The sequence below is a fragment of the Lithobates pipiens genome, unplaced genomic scaffold (assembly GCF_037356315.1).
Source record: "Lithobates pipiens isolate NorthernLeopardFrog02 unplaced genomic scaffold, aLitPip1_a1.2 Scaffold_30, whole genome shotgun sequence".
Lineage (NCBI taxonomy): Eukaryota > Metazoa > Chordata > Amphibia > Anura > Ranidae > Lithobates > Lithobates pipiens.
Window position 1 is genome coordinate 534,178 of NW_027507791.1, and position 12,506 is coordinate 546,683.

At 46.0% G+C, this 12,506-nt stretch overlaps 1 protein-coding gene across 1 annotated transcript; it reads left to right on the forward strand.

The window, feature by feature from the left end:
* Positions 1–627: 627 nt before the first annotated feature.
* On the forward strand, positions 628–11,893 carry RPS29 (ribosomal protein S29). The gene is made up of 3 exons (XM_077463543.1): positions 628–786; positions 5,817–5,916; positions 11,709–11,893. The coding sequence occupies exons 1-3, from the start codon at positions 725–727 to the stop codon at positions 11,715–11,717; spliced, it is 171 nt and encodes a 56-aa protein (XP_077319669.1). The 5' UTR covers positions 628–724; the 3' UTR covers positions 11,718–11,893.
* The last annotated feature ends 613 nt before the right edge of the window (positions 11,894–12,506 follow it).

A 12,506-nucleotide genomic window follows, 5' to 3' on the forward strand; every position in this document is an offset into this window, starting at 1 on the left:
TCAGTCTTAGTTCGCTATTAGGACAAAGAGAATAGGCACCTTCTGAAATCGCACAGGCCCAACACCACCCACTTCCCCCTCTACACAGCGAATAGCGCCACTGTTTCGTCAGATTCGGCGACCCGTCGGAATGTGTAACAGAAGTGACGTTATGTCGCCGCCATCTTTCTACACCCCACACTCCTCCACAGTAAGTATATACTGAGAAGGGGGAAAGCGGACATATTGTTACACCCACCGGAGATTTGCATGTTATACTTATTTTTAATAGTAAAGTGAGTTTATATAGTGAAATACAGTACTTAGAACTCCGACTGACTGGTTAAAGGTTGAATTTTAAAAGCAGTGAACATCTATCAGATTAGCAAAGCTGTGAGATGAGCAGGCTTACCGCTGCTTTTAAATTTCAATGTCTAACCAGTCAAACGGAGTTCTAAGAACTGTATTTCACTATATAAACTCACTTTGCTGTTAAAAATAAGTGTAAAATGCAAAACTCCGGTGGGTGTAACAAGATGTCCGCTCGCCCCCTTCTCACTGTATCCTTACTATGGACGACTGTGGAGTGTAGCAAGATGGCGGCGACGCAACATCACTTCCTTTAAACATGGGGGGGGGATTTGGAGCGCTCAGGACGCGCTGCATGCTGGGAGCGGCCTGGCCGGGTTGATTAGCGCGCGCGCGGCCCCGCCCCTTCCTTTTCCCGAGCAGAGAGGCGAGCACGATGGGTCACCAGCAGCTGTACTGGAGTCACCCGAGGAAGTTCGGCCAGGGATCCCGCTCCTGGTCTGTGTCCCCCGGGTGTGGGAACCTCCGGGGAAAGTGGCGGGAGGACGGGGAACGTGTGGCTGTGATGGGGAAGGTGGTGGTGGAGCAGTAGGTAGTAGGCCTCATGGGCAGCAGCATGGCGGCCGGGGACAGGGATGGCGGCGCTGACATGACTCCACCTATTGTTGTCAGAGGAATGGGGGTTACACGGCACTGCTAGGGCCGGATCCCCCCTAGGATGGGGGTTGGGGGTCCGGCTTGTCACATGGTGGTGATGAGGGGTCTGCTGCCTGTCACATGGGAGAGGAGAAAACCACACACTGGGGAGACTAGAGATGGAGGATGGGGGGGATATGTGTATATATTTTCTCAGCACAAGGGCCATCATGTCTTACCATCAGAGTGATCTGTCCCTTGTGCTGGGGGCCACGAAATTCATTGCATCCAGTGCGTTACAACATCCCCCTCCCCCCCAACTGCCATTATAATAATCTGGGGTGATGAGGGTTCAGGTTTGCGATTAAGGCAAACCTCCTCATGTAAGGCTGCAGCCAAACGCTTTATTTATTTTTGTGACCGCATGGTGCAGCCTATTTGTGTGCGTTTCCCTAAACATCAGTGTTTTGTGGACTTTTGGCAATCCTCGTGCGTTTTTGTAATGTGTGTTTAGCTGTATGCTGTCCACATTTGGGGCGTCAAGGAATAATGGTGCCGTTGGTGTGAATGGGGTGCAAAGCTGGGTACTCGCATCATGCCCGATCAAACAGGGGAAGTGCTGCACGTTTCTGTGCAATTCACCTGTAATTCTGGGTGTGGTTTGATGTCTGTTCATATCAAATGGGCTGACATTGGACCGCACCAGAATTGGTGTATGCACTACGTTTAATAAACAGTATGATCAGGTCGCATGATACTTATGTACCATGTGGGGGCACACTGGCATTTGGGGTGTTAATGTACTGACACCTGGTGCAGATTGTAAGTGCGTTCTGAATGTGGTGCAGGGAACCGCACAGGAACGCTGGTCTAGTGTGAATAGGCTCATTTTTTTTATGTGCAACCAGCCAGTTCAGGGGTCTCCAAACGGTGTCCCGAGGGCCAGATGTGGCCCTTTGCTAGCCTTTATGTGGCCCTTTGCTAGCCTTTATGTGGCCCTTTGCTAGCCTTTATGTGGCCCTTTGCTAGCCTTTATGTGGCCCTTTGCTAGCCTTTATGTGGCCCTTTGCTAGCCTTTATGTGGCCCTTTGCTAGCCTTTATGTGGCCCTTTGCTAGCCTTTATGTGGCCCTTTGCTAGCCTTTATGTGGCCCTTTGCTAGCCTTTATGTGGCCCTTTGCTAGCCTTTATGTGGCCCCTTGAGGCACTTTTCCTCTCACTGACACCAATAATATCTTCCACCGATACCAATGATGGAATACTATTCCTACTAATAGGGGGGATACTCCTGTTGACCACTAACCCTGAGGCCATATTTATACCCACTGATGCTGGGCCTGTGACATTTTCTGCCCTTGCTGGCCACAATCCGGCCCTCCTAATGTCTGAAGGACAAAGTGGCCCTTTGAAAAGGTTGGAGACCCCTGAGCTAGTTGAACCCTCATTTACCCCCCCCCCCCCCCAGACTACACCGGTCAGTGTTGAAGCAACTGACTGCTGGTCTAGCACTCGGCCTCTGAACAGAAAAGGCTACCTGCTCCTGCTGAACTAGCCAAATTTCAATGTGTATACCCATGTTAGTGATTGTGAAGGTTCATTAAAAAAATATGTTATACTTCTGTGGAAGGATTTTGCACAGAGCACCATCAATCCTCCTTTTCTGGGGTCCCCCAGCGGTGCTCCATTCAGTGCCCCCACGGAGAGCTGCATTCCATGGGGACACTCGTGCAGGTGTGCTCCTGATTCCTACTGCTGTGTCCGCATTCGTTTGACAGCACAGGGAGCCAATGGCTCTTGCTATCAATCTATCTAACGAGGACCCAAGACAGTGGCTGGGGCTGCTGGGCTCATTCTCATCACTGGAAAGATCAGGTTCAATAGAAGGGGGGGATGCTGCACCACAAGGTTTTTTTTTTTTCGCCTGAATGCATTAAGGTGAAAAACAAAGACTTTACAACCGTAAGGGAGGATTAGAACTCCCGTCAGGTTTTATCTGTGTCCCATGGGGGATATTTCCCCTCGCTTCCAGTCCCATAATCAAAACAGGAAGTGAGGAGATCATTGCAAATGAAATCCCAAGTTGCTGTCAGGATTAGTGTCCCCATTGGAAGAATATCCTATTATGTTTTTGGGGACAGCCCAACCTTTTTTTTTCTATTACTGTCACTTTTGATGATAACCGTAAAAAAAGAACAGATGGAGGAAAGCTTTCTTATACTTGGTGATCCTAAAGGAAAAAGGTGCAGTCTGTGTCTCAGCCATACGAGATTGGCTGAGACACAGCAGCAGTGCCATTGGCTCCTGTCAAAGTCAGCTTGCCAATTGGGGGAGAGGGCTGGGTCAGGGCTCCTTGTTTGAATAGACAGCTGACTCCGGTGCCCCTATGACAAGCTGCTTGCTGTGGTGGCACCGAAGGGAAGGGGAAGGAGCACAGAAGAGGTATGTGAAGAGGAGGATTTGGGCTGCTTTGTGCAAATCCATTACATAAGGGCATGTAAGTAGGAGTTTTTTTATAGGAAAAACAAAATTTACAATCACTTTAAATACCTCACCGCCTATGCAGATGTACAGCAGCAAAGAGTGACCTTTACACATTTGCGTCCATGGATGGCTGAGGTTTGGGCTGTGAGCACCTTCCCAGCACAGCGGCTGATCTGTCATGGACTGCTGTCTCTAGTAATCAGGAGCTGGCAGGACCCACTTGTCATTGCGTGACTTCTGTTGACAACCAGTCAGTGGTCACATGATTAGGCAGTCCTTCCTTACCGCTAGGCGGGAATGGGTATAGGGGCCAATTCAAACAATAGACAGTGACAGACATGTTACTGCATTGTAAGACCTCTGTTACCGCAGGGAAATACAGAAACTAGTTTCCCATCTGCCCCATTCACACTGCAACAAAGCCTAGTGTGCTGCCAGAGAAAAATGCAGAAATGCTGCCTGACATTGCAGCGAATGAAGTGTGTTTTTTACACTTCAAATAAAGTTAGTACAAAACAAGAAAGCAGTGTGATGCGCTTAATTGTGCATCACTGCCCCCCCATACAATGACAATGCAGAGCAGCTGGAATGGTGAATCACTGGCTGCTGTGCGATTTCAGTGGTGCAGTGTGATTTGGCCCTGAGAGCTGGGGGGGGGGGTGGTTAGCACATTTGTGTGAAGACAGTAAATTAAAAATACAATTGAAGTAATTTAGCACGGAAACCATTCCCCCCCCCCCCTTGCCATCTTTGTCCTGTTGGGGGTTTAATTTCCTGTCCCAGAGTTCAGTAAGAAATTCTCCATTGGCTGTCACCAGAACAGGTGTCCCTATTAAAAGATTTTCTCCAATTCCTGCTCTGGTGACAACTGTACAGCGTTGCGTTCCTGTCAAGGGTCAGCGGGGGGTTAAATAGTGGGGATGTTTGCATATATTGCTCTTGTATGTGCAGGCCAAGTTGTCCAGCTATAGTGATAGGGTTGGGTCAAACTATAGTGCAGCCAAGGGGCTGTGTGGTTTAAACAATAAAAGCCATTGCAGCCCTCCTGGCAGTGTTTGCCCCTGATACTTTTGCAGGACAGTTTGGACAGTTTAGTGACACATGCGTGTGTAGTAAAGACTGTACTGAGTATTGGCTTACATATACCGATGACTTCAATATTTGCATCTATAATTTTGCCTTGGTGGACTTTTGGAGAAGTGAATTTTAGCACAAAGTGCAGTTTGCAGTGACCTAACCCAACCTATTTTATAGATGTGTACCTACCTCCATCTGACCAGCCTTGGTTCAGCTGTCTTGTTACATCCATCAGTGCACGTCCCACCATCCTAGACATTTGTATTAAAGCTTTATGGACTTTAATGGGACTGTCCAGAGGCCAGCAAAATGGCCTCATAAATCTGGCGTTTTAACCCGTAGGTGTTGGCTGCTGCTCGCCCTTTTACTATGCCGGGAGGTGGGGCTTATGGCCATGTGACCAACGTGAATGGCTGTCATGGAGGTCACATGATTGGAAAATTTCCGGTAGCACGCAAGTTGCGTGCTCTTGTCACAGCACTGTCTGTGCTAATGGACTCGTGTCCGAAGCTGCATATTTCCATGCACTCGGCGCAAAGAGGTTGAATGACATGCACGACCAGGACGGTAAACACATGGCAGAACCAGTGCTGTGAGATGGAGAAGTATTCGTGGGGAAGGTGGTAAAAAATAAGCGCGCCTATTAAAGTACAGTGGAACCTTGGATTGCGAGCATAATCCATTCCAGGAAAATGCTTGTAATCCAAAGCACTCTTATCAAAGTGAGTTTCCCCATAGAAGTCAATGGCAACAAAGATGATTAGTTCCACATTGAGTTCTATTGTATGCAGTACCACATTTGGCTGGGGGTGGTGCCAGACACTTGGAGCCGCTCGGAAACCCTCGGTTAGGTCCGGAAACACTTGAACTGAGCATTTCTGAGTGCATCCAAACTGCTCAGCGTCACTGGCGCCCCTGCAACCTTTGGCCAAATGTGGTACTGCACATCGCAGAGGCTTGAATCCTGCTTGTTTTGCGAGACAACACTCAAAGTTTTTAAAAATAAAATCGCTTGTATGGCAACACACTCGTTAACTGCATTACTTGCAATCCGAGGTGGTATTGTAATTTGCACCCCATCTGATGCAATTATTTAAGCCCTGGTTCACACTTAAACATTGAGATGACATTGGTTCCATTTTTGTACCCAGCAGTGACTCAAAATACAGAATCGGCATGACAAACCAGCCAACTGGCACTTTTAGCAGGCCTAAGCCCTCTTAGAACCGGTTTCCTTTAAAAAAGGGTGGTGGAGTTGGGCAGTAAAAGATGTTTAAATGGTGCATGGGACATGTAAATGCTTAGACTGCTTTTTAAATGTATTTTCTTTTACAGCCGCGTGTGTTCAAACCGACATGGACTGATCCGCAAATATGGACTGAACATGTGCCGCCAGTGCTTCAGGCAGTATGCAAAGGACATTGGCTTTGTCAAGGTAATTCTATCTTTAACCACTTTCAGACCGGACCATTTTGCTGGTAAATGACCAGAGGTCTTTTTACACTTTGGCACTGCGCTGCTTTAACTGGTAATTGCGCGGTCATGCAATGTTGTACCCAAACAAAATTTGCGTCCTTTTCTTCCCACAAATAGAGCTTTCTTTTGATGGTATTTGATTGCCTCTGCGATTTTTATTTTTTGCGATATAAACGTAAAAAGACCGCAAATTTTGAAAAAAAATGATATTTTCTACTTTTTGTTATTAGAAAAATCCAATAAACTCAATTTTAGTCATACATTTAGGCCAAAATGTATTCAGCCACATGTCTTTGGTAAAAAAAAAGTCAATAATTGTATATTTATTGGTTTGCGCAAAAGTTGTCACATCTACAAACTAAGGTACGTTTTCTGCAATTTACGCAGCTTTTAGTTTACGACTGCCTATCTCATTTCTTGAGGTGCTAAAATGGCAGGGCAGTACAAAACCCCCCCAAATGACCCCATTTTGGAAAGTAGACCCCCTAAGGAAATTGATAAGAGGCATGTTGAGCCCATTGAATATTTTATTTTTTTGCCTCAAGCGATTGAATAATGACAAAAAAAAAATTTTTTTTTTTTTTTTACACAAAGTTGTCACTAAATGATATATTGCTCACACATGCTATGGGCGTATGTGAAATAACACCCCAAAATAAATTCTGCTGCTTCTCCTGAGTACGGGGATACCACATATGTGGGACTTTTTGGGAGCCTAGCCGCGTACGGGGCCCCGAAAACCAAGCACCGCCTTCAGGCTTTCTAAGGGCGTACATTTTTGAGTTCACTTCTCACTACCTATTACAGTTTTGAAGGCCATAAAATGCCAAGATGGCACAAAACCCCCACAAATGACCCCATTTTAGAAAGTAGACACCCCAAGCTATTTGCTGAGAGGCATGTTGAGTTCATGGAATATTTTATATTTTGCCACAAGTTGCGGGAAAATTACAAACTTTTTTTTTTTTTTTTTTTTTTTCACAAAGTTGTCACTAAATGATATATTGCTCACACATGCCATGGGCATATGTGAAATGACACCCCAAAATAAATTCTGCTGCTTCTCCTGAGTACGGGGATACCACATATGTGGGACTTTTTGGGAGCCTAGCCGCGTACGGGGCCCCGAAAACCAAGCACCGCCTTCAGGCTTTCTAAGGGCGTAAATTTTTGAGTTCACTTCTCACTACCTATTACAGTTTTGAAGGCCATAAAATGCCAAGATGGCACAAAACCCCCACAAATGACCCCATTTTAGAAAGTAGACACCCCAAGCTATTTGCTGAGAGGCATGTTGAGTCCATGGAATATTTTATATTTTGCCACAAGTTGCGGGAAAATTACAAACTTTTTTTTTTTTTTTTTTTTTTCACAAAGTTGTCACTAAATGATATATTGCTCACGCATGCCATGGGCATATGTGAAATGACACCCCAAAATAAATTCTGCTGCTTCTCCTGAGTACGGGGATACCACATATGTGGGACTTTTTGGGAGCCTAGCCGCGTACGGGGCCCCGAAAACCAAGCACCGCCTTCAGGCTTTCTAAGGGCGTTACAGTTTTGAAGGCCATAAAATGCCAAGATGGCACAAACCCCCCCCAAATGACCCCATTTTGGAAAGTAGACACCCCTAAATTTAGGGGTACACTAGTGAGACTAGGTAATAAATGGCGGGTGCCCTGAAACTATAAAAAAATAACTAACCAACCAGCGTCACCTGTAACAGTTATATGGTGATCACTGGTGAAAGGGTTAACTAGGGGGCAATCAGGGGGCTTTATGCGGTAGTATATGGGGGTCCCTGGCGCTATAAAAAGCTGCGGCGAACCTAAATACCTACCTGCCTAACTAGCGTCACCTGTGACACTAATACAGCGATCAGAAAAACGATCGCTTATTAGGCTGGGTTCACACTGGAGCGATGCGGGAACGCCACGAATGCGCGGCGGGTTCCCGCATCGCATGCCTCCCGGCGGCAGTTCACACTGCCCTATGCGAACTGCTGGGAGTGTCAGTGAAATGTTACTGACACCCCCAGATCAGTTCGCATATCGCAGTGCGATCTGCAAACTCGGATCGCATGGTGTGAACACCCATGCGATCCGATTCTGCTGCGGGCCAAAAAAAGGGTCCCGTGCGAATTTGCGGCGGGTGCGGCGGGTGTGGCGGGTGCGGCGGGTGCGGCGAATGGCTGAACTCGAATCGCACAGAGATCGGATGTGATTTGCACTGCAGTGCGGTGCGAATCACATCCGTTCTCATAAACCGCTGCAATGTGAACCCAGCCTTAGTGACACTGGCGACGGGGGGTGATCACGGGGTTAAACCTTTATTGGGGGGGTTAGGGGGGTACCTTAGAACTAAAGGGGGCTAACCCTAACTGCCCTAACAGTTATTAGTCACAAATGACACCCGCCGGGTGATCAGGGGGTTAAACCTTTATTAGGTAATAAATGGTGGGTGCCCTGAAACTATAAAAAATAACTAACCAACCAGCGTCACCTGTAACAGTTATATGGTGATCACTGGTGAAAGGGTTAACTAGGGGGCAATCAGGGGGCTTTATGCGGTAGTATATGGGGGTCCCTGGCGCTATAAAAAGCTGCGGCGAACCTAAATACCTACCTGCCTAACTAGCGTCACCTGTGACACTAATACGGCGATCAGAAAAATGATCGCTTATTAGGCTGGGTTCACACTGGAGCGATGCGGAAACGCCGCAAATCCGCGGCGGGTTCCCGCATCGCATGCCTCCCGGCGGCAGTTCACACTGCCCTATGCGAACTGCTGGGAGTGTCAGTGAAATGTTACTGACACCCCCAGATCAGTTCGCATATCGCAGTGCGATCTGCAAACTCGGATCGCATGGTGTGAACACCCATGCGATCCGATTCTGCTGCGGGCCAAAAAAAGGGTCCCGTGCGAATTTGCGGTGGGTGCGGCGGGTGTGGCGGGTGCGGCGGGTGCGGCGAATGGCTGAACTCGAATCGCACAGAGATCGGATGTGATTTGCACTGCAGTGCGGTGCGAATCACATTCGTTCTCATAAACCGCTGCAATGTGAACCCAGCCTTAGTGACACTGGCGACGGGGGGTGATCACGGGGTTAAACCTTTATTGGGGGGGTTAGGGGGGTACATTAGAACTAAAGGGGGCTAACTCTAACTGCCCTAACAGTTATTACAGTCACAAATGACACCAATGCAAAAAAAAAAAAAAAAAAAAAAAAATGACATTGGTGTCACTGTGACTGGGGGGCAGGGGTAATTGGGGGGGTGATCGGGGGGTAAAGGGGGGGTGTGAGTGTGCCTGGCATGTTCTACTGTGTGTGTAGAGTGTTGGTGCAACTCACCGATCCGCTCTCCTCCGTGTCGGAACGGAAAATACCGACACGGAGGAGAGAATACATCACTTCCTCTCCTGTGTTTACATTACAGGAGAGGAAGTGATGTCACGGGGGATTCCTATTCGTCGGGAGCGATCGCGAGGGGGTGGCCATGAACGAATGGCCGTCCCCTCGTCCGGGATCGCTCCCGCACGAATACCGACCGCCGCAGGCACCGGGCGGGGGCCCGATCGGGCCCCCGACCCGCGGGAGGCAAGGGACGTACATGTACGCCAATATGCCTGCCCGTGCCATGCTATCGACGTACATCGTCGTGCGGCGGTCGGCAACTGGTTAATGTACTAGTTATGTTGCTGCAAAAATAGTTGAGAACATTTTGGATCTTGGGGGCACACAAGCAGATTTAGATTTTTTTTTTTTTCTTCGCTGAAAATTGCTGTGAGCTCTGTACTGAGATGGACAAAAGAAACATGTATTGGCATAATCACATGGATTGTGCCAAATCTGGAAGGTGTAGGCTCTAGTTCTGAGGTCTTCACTACGTGGAGTGGTTTGTTCCCATCCATGATTTTTTTTTTTTTTTTTTTTTTTTTACATCAGCTAAGCTGGTGTGTGCTCCAAATGTAATCTATAGTTTACCATTTCAGCCCTGGAAGAATTTACCCCCTTCCTGCCCAGGACATTTTTGCAATACAACACTGCAATGTTTTACCCAAACAAAATTTGCCCCCCCCATGGCGTTCTTTGGTATTTGATCACCTCTGCAGTTATTTTTTTGCAATATAAACAAAGCGACAATTTTTAAACACTATTTTGCTGGAATAACCCAATTAAAAAAATAAAAAATTTCCACTGTTTAGGCCGATATGTTGTTTTATTATTCTACATAAGCCTATATTGGTTTGCGCAAAAGTTATAGTGCCTACAAAAGTTATTTATTTATGGCATTTTTTTTTTTTTTTTTACTAGTAATGGCAGTGATCTATGATTTTTATCACGACTGACATTGCGGCAGACTGGACACCATTGAAATTTGTACAGTGATCAGAACTATAAATAGCCATTGAATAAATGTCACTGGCAGGGAAAGGGTTAACACTAGGGGCGATTAAGGGGTTAACTGTTTCCCTCACTGTTTTGTGGGGGGATGGGACTGCCTGTGGGAGGAGACCAATCAGTGTTCCTATATACTAAGAACACATTCTCTCCTCTAGCAGGGCATGGATCGCACTGTCATGAGCGATCGTGTGCCCCTATACCCACAGGAAGCTGAGGACGTCATGACACCTGCCCAGGATGGGAGATCCCATCTACGGACATCATAAAATGTACTTATTTACAAAATTTTATTAAAGGAATAAACTTTTTCAATTTTTTTTTATTTTGCAAAAAATAAAAACCCCAGAGGTGATCAAATACCACCAAAAGAAAGCTCTATTTGTGGGAACAAAATGATAAAAATTCTGCATGGGTACAGTGTAGCATGACCACGCAATTGTCATTTAAGCAGTGACTGCGCTGAAAGCTGGCTTGGGCAGGGGGGTTAAGTGCCTGGTATTGAGTTGAAGAGGAACTGCAGTTGGCTCACATAATTTGTAATAAAATCATCTTTGCCATTCTGAAGCTTCAGATAGATATTCTGTACTTTCCAAATATGCTGCAGAAATCTCCCTCGACTAAGTCTGGCTGCATCCATTTTACCTGTGGGCAGCTGAAGCTGCTGCCTGTTCACTTCCTGGATTTAGAGGCACACCTCCAGCTCTGTAGCTTTCATTGGCCCTCTTATGACTCATCCTGCCAAACTGAGAGCTGTGCATATCATAAGCCTAGGCTAATTACCAAACCGGAAGTTGGCTCTAAGGTATTTACTGGCAGAAAGTTTTACTAACCATTTGAAAACAAGGGCAGAAGATTTAATAGATGGAAAAGGGCTGGTCTGCTTTAAATGGCTTTGTAAGTTGCTCACTTTGCCTAGGTGCATTCAGAGCAAAGTTTAAAAAAAAGCCAGATATATCCAGCAATCTTCCAACTTCTTGTTGTGAGCTGACACAACAGTGTCTCTGCTGCTCTGATATCCTAAGCATTGTTGTCCTTTGCTGGATTACAGATCTCCAATTCTGGCCCTTTTTCCACATGCATGCTTTCCCAGAGACAAAGCTGCTTCCATCAATTGCTAGAGACTACATTGTAGGAAAGTAGCTCATTGGGGATATTATTTTGGGGATGTACCTTATTAGGATCCAACCTACAGCTTTCCCTGCTAGGGTTGTACAAGCCTGCCAATGTCAGACGGCTTCAGTACTGTAGCCAAGTAAAGATTGCTTGGGATACTTTTAGATGAGGAAAGGTATATTTGGAGGCAAACTTGAGTCATGCCTATAAAAATCTTTTTTTGTCTTTCAGCTGGACTAAATGGATACTTATTTGGAAATTTGGACAAGATCTTTGGCCAGAAATACTTCAGATGAGATGTGCATTTTGTACCTAAGACTTGCGAACATACACATGTGAATTATGTTGGTTTACATCTTGCAGTTGGTACCCAAAACTTTCAACACGTGTGAATAAAATTAGTTTATACCTTACAATATCTGTGTTTTTTTTTACATTTACGAATGCTAAAAATTTAATATTTATGGTTACGCTTGGTGTTTTAACTTCTTGATTGATCTGCCACCGGTTTACTGCCTTATGGTACTTCAGCTCTAGTCTGTATATTGCAGAGATTTCAGACCGCCAAGCTCTGCAGTTTTATACCAAGACTCGCCAAAGTTCTACTCACACAGGTGCACTGGTCGGTACCATGGCTTGACTCACACCAATGCATTATTTCTTGCTTTTTGCAGAAATGCAGGACATTCCAAAAACGCAGAGGCATTTTTGTGCCTCTGTTTTTGGAAAGGCTCAGGGACTTAAATGCAAAACAGTGCTTTTTTATTTTTTTTCCAATAAACTTCAATGAAAGGGCTGCAGAAAAGCATGTAGTGCATTTTTTTTTTTTAATCTGCTCAACAAATTTGCCAAAACACAAAAAATGCAAATTTTGGTGAACTGCAGAAACAAATGCTCAAAAGCAAAATGCATAGGTGTGAATTTGAGCCTAAATCTTGTCTCGGCAGCTGTTATAGGTGCAGGCTTGCATGCTGGTTTCACTGCCTCTTGGTTGTCCTTTGCAACAGTCGGTTTTTCTCATGCTGGAGC

What these genes read in the sequence shown, in the direction of transcription:
- RPS29 (XM_077463543.1), top strand. Translation starts at nt 725, where the DNA reads ATGGGTCACCAGCAGCTGTACTGGAGTCACCCGAGGAAGTTCGGCCAG. An exon ending in GGCCAGGGATCCCGCTCCTG is followed by an intron (nt 787 to 5,816) that starts GTCTGTGTCCCC and finishes TTTCTTTTACAG; the next exon opens with CCGCGTGTGTTCAAACCGAC.